Source organism: Barbus barbus (genome assembly GCF_936440315.1).
Source record: "Barbus barbus genome assembly, chromosome: 37".
In the NCBI taxonomy this organism is placed as follows: Eukaryota; Metazoa; Chordata; class Actinopteri; order Cypriniformes; family Cyprinidae; genus Barbus; species Barbus barbus.
The window spans coordinates 20,720,778-20,733,892 of NC_136715.1; the positions used below are offsets into that span (position 1 = coordinate 20,720,778).

At 34.5% G+C, this 13,115-nt stretch overlaps 1 protein-coding gene across 2 annotated transcripts in view; it reads right to left on the bottom strand.

Annotated features, from left to right (window-relative positions):
• Positions 1 to 13,115, bottom strand: part of flnba (filamin B a) — a 90,185-nt gene that overhangs the window by 29,921 nt on the left and 47,149 nt on the right. For both annotated transcript variants that reach the window (XM_079396719.1, XM_079396718.1), the window contains exons 8-21: positions 12,875 to 13,012; positions 12,221 to 12,347; positions 8,367 to 8,503; positions 8,043 to 8,236; positions 6,938 to 7,051; positions 6,701 to 6,844; positions 5,170 to 5,293; positions 4,779 to 4,939; positions 3,900 to 3,990; positions 3,614 to 3,783; positions 3,373 to 3,490; positions 2,264 to 2,526; positions 1,473 to 2,070; positions 278 to 451 (exon numbers count right to left, since the gene is read on the bottom strand). In XM_079396719.1, coding sequence (XP_079252845.1) covers positions 278 to 451; positions 1,473 to 2,070; positions 2,264 to 2,526; positions 3,373 to 3,490; positions 3,614 to 3,783; positions 3,900 to 3,990; positions 4,779 to 4,939; positions 5,170 to 5,293; positions 6,701 to 6,844; positions 6,938 to 7,051; positions 8,043 to 8,236; positions 8,367 to 8,503; positions 12,221 to 12,347; positions 12,875 to 13,012 — 2,553 coding nt within the window. The remainder of the gene's footprint in view (positions 1 to 277; positions 452 to 1,472; positions 2,071 to 2,263; positions 2,527 to 3,372; positions 3,491 to 3,613; positions 3,784 to 3,899; positions 3,991 to 4,778; positions 4,940 to 5,169; positions 5,294 to 6,700; positions 6,845 to 6,937; positions 7,052 to 8,042; positions 8,237 to 8,366; positions 8,504 to 12,220; positions 12,348 to 12,874; positions 13,013 to 13,115) is intronic.

Below are 13,115 nucleotides of genomic sequence, written 5' to 3' on the forward strand. Positions count from 1 at the left end.
AGTGTTTGTGGGGAAGAAAAAGTAAATCAACCAATCAATGAAACAATCAATCAATAACTGTCTGGGCCATCCAATTGCATCTTGTATAATTATTCATAAATAAGTAAACATAAATAAAAACCATAGTATTGTCAAAGCCATCCAATTGGATTAGAAAACAAATAAATAAAATGAACAAACTGTCAGGCTATCCAATTAGATCTTATAAATAAATAAGCAAATACAATTCTAACATACAATTTTTCAGGACATTTAAGTAGGATATTGTGCATCATACCATTCTCAAACGGTGTGTATTCCACATTATAAGTCCCGTCACCGTTGTCACTAACAACACAGTCTGTAGCAGCACCTGACGGGTTCTTCACATGAGCTTTAATGTGTTTTCCACCAGCTTTGGCCAAAGCTCGTGCATCCACGGTGAAGTCAGTCGTGGCCTCCATGAAAACTCCTGCAGAGCAGAGAGATGACAACACTGACTTCACTGAAGATGCTTCACAGAACAATGCATCTCCTCTATAAAAATGCCTTTGAATTAAAATCATCTTTCAGCAAAACTGTTTTTCAGGGCCATCTTGCACTGAAGGATTACATCATTTAGAGCATGACAACACATGCAGGCCTGTAAAACAACATCTCTTCAAACAGATTTTGTTACGAAACCAAAAAGAAAAGTCTCCAGAAATCACGCAAGCCAACATCATGAAGATAAAGCGTTCAGAAAAACACATTTGCAGACAATTTTCCATTGGCTACAAGAAAAAGAAATGGAGAGAAGGTTCTTGAAATCATGGAATGCAAAAATCAGGCAAAAGACGGATGCTTTTCAATTGCCAACAAGATGCATTCATCCTTAACCCTCTTGGTGTTGTTCGGTCAGTTTAGACCAAAAAAAAAAAGTTTGGAAATTTTTAAAATTGCTACTTCATTGGAATAGCACAAAACTCAGTGATCTTTATGGCAGTTGCTATGTGACCCCCCAAAAACTGTGGACTTAATTTGAAAAAGCTAAATGGGCGTAAAAGAAAGTGTCAAAAAATTGTGTTGTTTTTACCGCCATATGAAATGAATGGGCAATAAGCAAAAATATGAAGATACAGAGATGTTTTTGTGTGTACAATCTACAAATCAGCCGCAATGCAGAAAAAAAGTGCACAACAATGAAGGGATGACAAAAATTACACAATTATGCCTGAAAACACAGCTCAGTAACTAAGGAATACACAGCTCTTAATATATCTGGCTATACAGGAATCTAATGGCTACACCCCGGTATTATAGATAATCTTCTTCATGTTTTTCTATAGACATTATTTAAATGAAACATAGTATATTAATTTAACAAAAATAAAATAACACAATTATGGGCTCCGGTCAGTTTTGACCACGAACCACACAAATGTGACTCCCAAATGAACAATACCACAGGGTTAAAAGTGAACATAAAATTGTGTTTTATCTTATGTCAATACCTTCTCCTGCAACTCCTGGTCCAAACACCTTCACTTTGCTGGTATCGACAGCCGGATCCACAGTCACTTTGGCGGGGAAGTTGGGGACGGTCTTCCCTCCATACTTCAGCAGTAGCGTGTACATACCAGCCGTCAGCGGGACGTAGGTGACTGTATAGGTCCCGTCCTTGTTGTCCGTAACTTCAGTCTTGGCTTTGGCTCCAGAATCAGACTCTGCCTCCAGCGTCAAGTGTCCTGATCCAGCTTTGGCGCAGTCGACATTCAGCACATTGATCTCACCTACTTTGCCTCGTTTCAGCCCGGATCCGGACGCCACCACTTTGGTGGGATCAAATGGGTACTGGATGTCTGCGTGGAAGGGCGAGCCGGGAATATGGACGTCTTCGAAGAGAATGTTGACTAGATACTCTCCGGGTTCGGTGGGGAGGTATGACACAGAGCAGGTGCCGTCGCCGTTGTCGGAGCACTCGATTTTGGCTTCTGTTGGACCCTCGACGGTTAGACCGAGTCCACCGGTTCCAGCGCCCTTGGTGTCAATGGTAAACTCAGCTGGACTTGCTACAAGACCACCCTTCAGTCCTGGACCGAATGCTTTGACCTGCACAGACAGAACCACTAAGTTATGATCTTTTCCTCTTTTCTTCTACAGTAGTCAACATTTGAAGTGGATCAAAAAAGTTAATCAAAGTTGTCCTAAGACAAGAACGCATTTTGGTTTTAGGACAAATTTGATTCACTTCAAATGTTGACTAGTATAAATTAAGTCAAATCATGCTATCGCTTCAACATACCTTGCTGGGATCAGGAGGCAGCATGGCCTCTATTGAGAAAGGGCTTCCTGGCACTGGATTGCCATCGTAGACGACCTCCACCACATAAACGCCCTCCTCTTTGGGAATGTACTTCACTAGACTGGCTCCTTTACCTGGCTGAGGCTCTACCACGCAGGGTACAGATTTCCCTGAAGGGCTGGTGATCTTGACTTCCAGTTTGCCCTGTCCACCTGCTCCTCTTGTACCAATGGCAAACTCTTGATCCTCGCCCACTTGCACACCTAGAATAAAACATTAAAAGGGGTTTTGTTATAAAAAAAAAAAAAAAAAAAATCTAATAAATTATATATTAATAAAAAAAAAAAGTTAAACAAATTAAGCAACCTTTAAAATTTCAAAATCAAATTACATTAACTTCTGTTTTATTGTTGAATAAAATAAATACAATTTAAATAAATATTAATTAAAATAAAACCACATACAAAAATCTTATGTTAAATAACTACCTAAAATAAATATCTATATAGAAATTAATTGAAATTAATGAATTAGAATAAATAAATAAATGTGTGTGTCAGTTTTCCAAGCCATACACTTTGATCTTGGATGTAAACAAACAAATAAATATATTTTCCAGGCAATCCAGTACGACCTGGGATTAACATTCATTAATAAATATAAAAATATCCAAATAAATATTTTAAATAAACAAAATAACATAAGACTACATAAAATAACAGGCCATCCAATGAATAAATAAATAAATAAACATTATCCAAAATGAAAATAAATAAATAATTTTCCAAGCGATCCACTGAAACTTGAATTAAAATTTAGATATTTATTATTAAACAAATAGTATTTAAAATAAAATAAAAATAAAAACACAGCTTTCCAGGCCACCAAAGAGGACCTTGGAGTAACATTGAAATATTTATAAAATAAATAACATAGGATTGCATAAAACAAAAAACATTCAATAAATAAATTGCTTAATAAATAAATAAACAGATTGTCTAAAATTAAAATAAATAAAATACCAAATTTTCAAGGCCACCCACTGAAACTTGTATTAATGTACATAGAATGAAAGAATTAATGGTTTTTATTTTTTTTAAATGACATACGATTTTCCAGGCCATCCACTTGGATCTTGCTAAGGTCCAGTGGAGCCGCAACACCCACAGCGAAGGGGCTTTTAGAAATAGGGTCTCCACCGAAGGTCACCGTTATCACCATCTCTCCCTGAATTGGTACAGCAATGCAGAATGATGATGCCAGAAGATAAATACTGAAAGATGTCCATTTCACCCATTTAAATTCACTGAACTGCTTTTAAATGTGTGCTTCTCCATTGCAGATCCCTACCTGCTGAACCGGTGTGTATTTGATGGTGTGGGAATAGTCATAGTTGTCAATGATCTCAAAGTCTTGAACGGTCTGTCCTTTATTAGGTCCAGAAAACTGCACATCTAGAGGAGCTTTGCCAGCTCCTTTGATGTAAACGGTGAAGTGTGTTGGTTTTCCACTCTCCACACCTGATGGTACACAGATACAGCATGGGAAAAATTAACAGAGAGACTCAAAAGTCATCCAATTAAACCCAGATTCTTGATCTTGATCAAACCATTTATCATCAAACCAGACAACAAACCTGCTCGGGCGAGTCCTGGACCCTCTGCTTTCACTTTGGAGGCATCATGTGAAGGATCCACTTTAACACGGAACGGACTGATTGGGATTTCCTGAGATGGATCATTTAGCATGAAAACAACATACTTGGAAAGATTCAGAAATCATGTTTTCTTGGATTAAAATGAATGAATGAATGAATAATATTGTCAAGGCCATCATTTTATATCTTCCCTTAAAATATGAATAAAATATCAGAAACTAAATAAATGAAATAACTACAACACAATTTTTTAATTGACTTGGATTTTTCTTTAAAATTAAAAGAAATAAATAGCTTAAAATAAATAAATAAAACTATGACATACGATTTTCCAATCTGCCTGGATTTTGAATTAAAATAAGTTGCTTTAAAATAAATAAATACATTTATGACATGATTTTTCAATCCACTTGGATTCTGAATTAAAATAATGGCTTTAAATAAATTAATTTAAAGACACAATTTTTCGATTAACTTGGATTTTGAATTCATTAAAATAAATATCTTCAAATAATAATAAATACAAAATACATTTATGACATACAATTTATCCACCTGGATGGAAAATTTAAAATAAACAAACAAACAAATAAAATACAATTATAACACAGAATCGTTCTGACCATCCAATTGTATCTTGTATTTACATATAAATAAATAAATAGTTTTAAATTAAAAATTATAACATGATTTTCCAATAAACTTGAAAAATAAATTAACTAAAATAAATGTATTCTTTTTATTTCATTTTGTTTATGATACTTTAACATGAATGCCCTGAAATAATCATTTAAAATTAAAACATATTTCCAAAGATAAACGAATCATGTTTTCTACATCTCTATGGTCGTCACTCACTTGATCAGTAAAAAGCACTTTGATCGTGAGGCGTCCCGCTCCAGGAGGAATGTATTTGACAGTGATGGTGTCATTGGCATTGGGAATGATGTCAAAATCAACATCCTCTTCATTATCACTGATAACATTAGCATCACACTTGATTCCGACACTGACGTCACCTGAAAATCCACCAACACAAGACACATCGTTTGTAACTCACACATGAAACAGCACTGAATTTAGTGAATGTGTTAAATATAAATGGCTGCCCACTGCTCCGGGTGTGTGTTCACGGTGTGTGTGTTCACTGCTGTGTGTGTGCACGTTGGATGGGTTAAATGCAGAGCACAAATTCCGAGTATGGGTCACTATACTTGGCAGTATGTCACTTCACTTAAATGTGCATTACCTTCTCCAGCTTCAGTGCAGTCCACGGTGAAGTGCGTTGGTTCGTGAGCCTTCAGTCCGCTTCTCTCCACTCCTGGGCCAAACACCTTGACTTTGTGAGGGTGGCTTCCCTTTCCGACATTCACCTACAGGAATAAAGCCTCCTGAACGTTAATGACAGCAAGGAATGAAAACACACAGCTAACAGACTTTATTGCACATTCTGAGAAAATAAAAAACAGTGCAAAGCAAGTGTAAAAACATCTGATGCATTTCAGAGTGCAGAAAGGATTATTGAAGTTAGTATTTGAAGCGTTTACAAAGGAGTTATTTTTCCAAGATAACCAGGAACATACAAATGAACAAACTCACATAAATCACACACCGCAAACATTAAAACATTAATTATTAGAATTTATTGAATGCAACATTTTTAAAACATGAATTCAGTCATGAATCAAACACTTATTGGATAAAAGTAAATGAAAAATCCCCTTTTCCTTTCTGTAAATATAAACATGTTAGTACTCTGATCATGCAAACTCTGGAAAAATGCAGCTTTGGAACGGTCAAGTAAAAGCAAGTTACATTCTTTAAAACTGCGCCGTGAGTTTGTTTTGTGAAATGGACCAAGGACCACAAAAGCATGAATACAGAGTGATGTATGAACAAATGTTTACTCTTAACTTCGTAACACTATTTTACTCAATTTATAATGAAATAATGCTTCAATTCATGTGTGCATTTAACAAATACTATTATTAATTCAGTCAAACTTATTTTGTCCTTCATTCTTTATTAGTGAATACAAATAAGTTTGTTTATATTAAATATTTGATCAAGTTTGAGATTTTTTTTTACTTTTTTAAAAAGCAACTGTGGACTGCAAACACCACAAAACACCATTTTACAGTCAAAGCAGATAACGTTATAATCTAATACAATTTCATGCTGTGCAAAATCTTTGGAAACATTAAAAGTCATTTAAAAATCACTTAATGTTACAAACATACTGAAATGTATTTGGATTTTGTGCTTTGAACAGAAATACTCGAAGCAATGATGGATAATTCTCTTAATTAGAAACAAAACATAAGAAAACAAATTGATGAAAAATAATATGCATTAAATGTGATGAGTTACGAATTAAAAAAAAAGTGATCATAAAAAAAAAAAGGTTTTAAAAACAAAAATACAATGCATCCTACTTATCTTAAGAAACACGTAATGCAATTACAAATGAATCAACTAAACATTATTTTATAAAACAATGTGCATTTTGCCATTTCATTCCCTAAAGCCAAATCACCAATGCAATCTCTCATATTCCACATTAATATCCAAACGATCAGCTGAAATTATCTGACAGAATAGCAGTGGCGCTCCATAACGGAGGTGGTTATGATGATGACCGGTTTATATTTGGCTGCTGAAGTGTGAGGAGCATCAGCTGTCGTTAGTGTGATTAGTTGCTCTAGTGTGTTAGTACTGACAGCTGAAGTCTCCTCTGTGTTTGCGTTAATGGTTCTGCCCTCGGTCTTGGTCGCTCTTACCCTGAAGGGGCTGTTGGGAACACTGACGCCTCCCCAGGTCACTGCCAGCGTGTGTTTGACAGCCAAGGTCGGTGTGTACGAGCAGGAATACACGTTATCTCCTTTGCTCTTCACCTTCACGTCGATGGGGAGGCCATCTGCATCCTAGGAAAACAAATGAAGTCAAATGCAACATGGGTGAGTTCAGTTCAGATTGGTTCACATTGCTCACATTTATTAGCTGATGCTCGACCGAACCTGTGCGATGATTCTCAGCGGTCCGTTTCCAGCATCTTTGGCCTCGACGGTGAACTCAGCAGGTTTGTTTATGATACAGCCAGACTTCTCCAGTCCTGGTCCATAAGCCCTGACCTGCAAACAAGCACATGTGTGAAAAACAAACGCAATAACCTAGTAAACGCACAAATGCGTGTCCTTTTTGTAATAACAGTACAATAATTTAAGTAGATTTATTTTGTTTTTAATTCATTTTATTTTATTTCTGAAATAATTGTCTTTGTTCTGTTGCTATAGGATGTTTGCGCTTTTGCAGTAACAGAAATACTCTTTAAGCAATGATGGATAATTCTAATGAGAGACAAAACAGAAGAAAGCAATATATTAATTGATTTAAAAAGGGCATTGAATTTAAATCTAAACTACTGATTTAAAAGTAAATTTACAAATAATTTAACAAATTACAATAATAATTTATCACATTAATGATAAATTGTTAGTCTTAGTCTTATTCAACAGGTTACATTAGTGTAATTTTTTTAATGACATTTTCCAGGTTTTTTTATAAGTTGGTACTACACATTGCCACAATTTAAATATTTTATAAATATTTATTGTGAACAATTTTTTGTATTTGTTTTTGTTCTCAACAGGTTATCATCATAGAAATTTGTATTTTTATTATTTAATTTTTAATGTTTTTTTTAAGCGGGTACTACACACTGCTGCAACATAAATATTGTATTTTAAACTGTGGCAATGCAATCTAGATTTAATCAAAAATGAAAAAGTTTAAAAATTTAAATTAAACAAACTAATTACAATAAGAAGAACATTTTGATAAGAAATTTTTCTAAATATTATTTTATTGCATTACATTAATTGATAAATTGCTTTAATAAGTCTTAATATTCGACAGGTTATATCATTATTGTAATTTTTTTAAATTACATTTTTCAGTTTTTCAAATTTTATTTTAAATACTTATAATGTGACTCACTAATTACAATTACAAAAACCATCACAAAATATCCAAGACACATTACAATAATAAGAATTTTGGGCAGAAATGTTATGAAACTAACGTCACTTCCATATATGATGTATATTTCCCACTGCCATGTACCTGGTTAGGGTTGTTGGCTTTGTTATCAGGGACGATGTAGGCCATGAAGGGACTGTCTTCGATGTCGTCATCATCACACATAACATGGACGGCATATTCACCCGATTCGGTGGGCCAGTACTTCACATTACACGAGCCGTCGTTCTGATCCTCACACTCGATCCGGGCCTGAGACGGACCCTCAATGGCGAAGCCTACAGGAGGGAAAGTATTTAAAGTATTTACATAAGAGGCTGAGAAAACATGTTGTGGATCCTGATCTAAATGTGACTACTGTATAATAAAATGTGCCTTATGTCTGATCAGAGGATTCTGTGATCTCACCGAGAACTCCGACGTCCGTCCCGATGGATTCAGCCACAAAGTCTGCAGATTTTCCCACAACGCCTCCCTCCAGACCCGGACCCCACGCGCGGATCTTCTGTGGTCCGGCCTCAGGGCCCACCTGAACCTCGAAAGGACTGAACACAAGAAAACAAATGTTATTTGAGATATATGTACAGTACAAATTCATGTCCAGATAATATTTCACTCCGAAATCCAAACAAATCATATTTTGTATAACAAAAATAAGCCAAATTGAGGACCATTATTTGTGAAGAATAAAGTGATATTTACAAAAATTAGGAAAAAAAAAAACATTTACATTTATGCATTTAGCAGACGCTTTTATCCAAAGCGACTTACATTGCATTCAAGTTAGTTTTTTTTTTTTTTTACATTTTATAAACTCTTGCAAGAAACAAGAAATTAAGGATTTAAAATAAAAGAACTATCATTTTTTTTTAAGTTGTTGCAGTGCAATCTATGCAGATTTAAAAATTACTAATTAAAAATGACAATTATATGCAAATAAAATAAAATTACAATTTACACAAATTTACAAAAGAATTGAGATGCACAAAAAAAAGAAAAAAAGCAGCAATGCATTTATTTCCATAAACTTAAGTGTCATGTTCTTCACAATTAATGTGATGCAATTTTTTTTATACATTTAAATTGGGGCAATGCAGTCTATGCCGATTTAAAAATTTACAAATAAAGAATTTAATTAAAATGAAACATTTAAATTAAAGCAATTACAGAAATGAAAAAATACAATTAATTAATTATTTAAATTGTGGCAATGTGTAGCACTCACTTTAATCTATACAGATTTTAAAAAATAAATATTGAATTTAAATAAACAGAGAAATTACTTAAATTATAAATGATAAAAAATTTTAATAAAAATCAATGCATTATAATAATGATAATTTTGGGGTAAAATGTGCTTAATTGTCATGAAAATGTGAAATTACAGAAAATCTTTATGCAAAGTATGCGTTTAATTTGCTCTTCTTAATTTGAGGTGAAATAAAACCAGATTACTATGAAGGTCAGCACAGCTTAAATGTCAAAATGCCATTGTGTGTCAAATAAGAGAACAGCTAAACACCTTATTTAACCAAACGCATGTTAACCTGACAGCTTCAGCAGCACAAACAGTGCTGATGTCTCTAGTTAGTGAGAACGTTTCATTTCCAACACAAACACACGTCAGCGGAAACCTCCATCTGAGAGAGTGTGTTAATAGAAGAGAAACAGTGGGGAGAATATTTCACTTTAATAGGGGTCACCGCTCCGCTTCCCTCCGTGTGTGTGTGTGTGTGTGTGTGTGTGTGTGTGTGTGTGTGTGTGTGTGAGAGAGAGTAAGGCTGACGTCCAGGTGAACAGCAGGCTGATTGTCTTCAATGCAGCCTGTCTCCTTCACTCAGCCATTTCGGCTCCAGCAGCGCAGCAATCTGATTGGCCGACCCGCCATGCATGTGATCACCAGAGAGGCCACACACCACTGCATCTAATAAAACCTCTACCAAATGCGAAAAACACCTAAAAAAGCATTTCTGGTGCTGCAGCAGCAGCTTTCTAACACAAAGCAGCATGTTTCTGCAGAAGCGCATGCTGAGCAAATCCAGCTTGGATGGCAGCCGTCATTTGCGTTCCTCAGTCGGTTAAGTCATTTTACTCTGTAATAATACTCTGTAAAAAGTTTACTCTGTACAGTGTGACCAGCCGTGTCCTGGTGGTCCTGCGTGACGCTGCGTTTCCAGAGCTTTGACAGACTGAGCACGACAGGAGAGCATGTCGTCATGCTGCTTTCCTCCAGTCGCACACTAATGAGTCTGCTTGGCAGTGCACACGACCTACATATCAAGAGCAAAACCTCATCTACAATTACAATAATAAAATCATTCATGCTGTGATAGATCGGCCTATATTTGTTTTTACTGGAAATTCAAACCAGGTATGTTTTATGTATTATGCACCAGTGTTATTTCAGTTTTATACACTATTATAGTATTTATTACTATTTTGATTTAGCTTTTATTTATATTACAGCTTTAGTAATTTTGGTACTCCAATCTTAACTTAAATTTATATATTTCTTTTAGTTTTATTAAATAAATATTTCTATTTCACTTTAATTTAAATTCATTAAAGTATTAGTATTTTTTGATACTGCATATTTTTTTTTTATTTTGAGCTTGTTTTTAATCTAATACTTTATTTGTTTTATGTATTTCTATCCTATTTAGGATTAAATCTATTACAGTTTTAGTAATTAGCACTTCAACTTTTTTCATCTAATATTTGAACTAATACATATTATTAGTTTATTAAACTTTGTATTTATTTATATTTAATGCAAATTCTATTTAATTCTATTTATTCATTTTAGTATTCCATCTTAAACTTAGTTTTCATTTTATTATTTTTTAATTTTCTGTTTAATATTTCTAATTTATATTTACTTCAGTTTTAGTAATTTTGTTACTCAACCTAAACTTATTTTATTTCAGTTTAAGTTCTTCATTGATACTCTTTAAAAGTACCTCAATTATTTTGTAAATATTTATATTTAGCTTTAATTTATTTTTATTTCTTGTTTTAAGTTGGTTTCCCATCTAATATTTATTAATTATATATACTTTTATATACATATTTTAATTCAGCATTCTTCCAATTAACAAAGATTTTAAAAGTTAACAATAACAACATGTTCCACACTTACTTTAAATTTAATTTTCTCCATAATCCAGTGAATTAAATATTTTACAAATGGACGGTCATGTAGTATATACCCTGTCATACAGACAGTCTTGCACCATACTCGACATTAAACCCTTTCACATGTACACACAAGCCATTAGCAATCAGACAAATTCCCCGATGATCCTTAATGGCACAATTTGAACACAGTAAATCCGGTCTTGATTTGAATCACAGCACATCCACAGATCTTCTATAACACAGTCTGTTCTGATTTAGACCAAACACACACATTTACTCCAAGCCTCATGTGTTTATATATGCCTATGCCTTCATAGCCAAACAATCATGATCAGATTTGTCCGGTTGGCAGATCTGAATAACACTGATGCAACGAGACACCGAGAACATCTGGAGGCGATCTGTTTCCACCTGTACAACGGCACTGGTAGCACTACAACAAACACTACAACTGCAGAAATCACTCCAAAATCAGAAGGAAAAAAAAATATTACATTATATAAACTAAGCCTATTTTATGATCTTATGCATTTAACGATGAAGAAAATGTGATATTTCCGTAAAAATTAAGCATTTTCTTTAGAATTAATGTGACGCAAATTGTTAATATTTTTGAATTGTCAATCTTAGCTATGCAGATTTATAAATAAAAAAAATTACAATAATGAGAACCTGTTGGAGAGTAGTAAGTATTATATAGTTCTATTAAATATTATTTAAATCATGGCAATGTGGAGTACCCTATTTAATCTATGCAGATTAAATTTAAAAAAAAAAAAAATTCCAATAAAAATAAATGACCATAATGAGAATGTATTGAGAATAATAATTCTAAAAATAAAATCCTTTAATGCAATGCAAAAAAAAAATTTTTCTGTGAAATATGTAGCATTCACTTTAAGATATGCAGATTTAATAAATAAAATAAAAAAATGACAATAATTTTTTTAATTTCATTAAACATTATTATATGTAACAAATAAATAATGTTTCAACCCATACGTTATGATAGCACTAAAACAACAGAATTCGATCAGATATCCTTGAGCACAATGGAGACATATGTGAAGTGGCTCTGGCTTTGAAGGTAAAAGCAGCATGAGTTTTAGAGGTGTGATTGGTACCTCTTGGGAATGTGCTGCCCGGCCCAGGTGATGCTGACGCTGTATTTGCCAGGTGTGTGTGGATAGTATTCATACGAGTAAACGCCGTCTGAAGCGTCCTTCTGTTTCACAGGCTCCTCTAGACCTTCTGCAAGATATGAAAACATGAGAAACTTCCAACTATTCAAATCACAAACCATTAGAGAAGAACATCAGGGATAAAACGTAAAATTAAAAAAAAGCATTTTCCCACAATGCATTTTCTTTCCTATTAATCTGAAGATTATGAAGACGAACAGCAGGAGCGGGTTTGCTCTGATTCCACCGAGATAAACTTGTGTCCTGTAAATCACAGTGGGGTCAGTGAAGCGGTCAGGTCATTAAATCACAGTCAGTGGAGCTGACGCTTGACCTGCTGATGGAAACTGATGCGTGTAGATAATTCATCTGAGCACCAGAGTCTGGGAAACTGTCCCTGCTCACTCCAAATACTCAATCAACATGAAGAAGTGCCATGTCAACTCATTACTCAAGATTACTAGAGGAGGAGACATTGGGAAGTTTCTCAAAAAGAGGAAAATTTAGTGTTTTGTAAAGTGCTCGAGTGAGTGTCTGTAACAGGAGGGAATGATCGGGTGTTGATTGAATCAACTGGTGTGTTATTTGCTCACTCACTGGGTCCTTTAACGGTGACCTTCAGCTCTCCACTGCCAGCATTATGGGTGTACACCTTAAAATCAGCCACCTGACGCACTCTCACCCCTCTGGGCTGCAGACCTCGACCGGTGGCTCGACACGCTCCGGGAACAGACGCTGAAACACACAAACACACACAAGCTGCTGATTTACTGAACACTAATGACAATTATCCATGTGCAAGTACTAGCAGTATATACATTAATGTCCGAGGCCCATC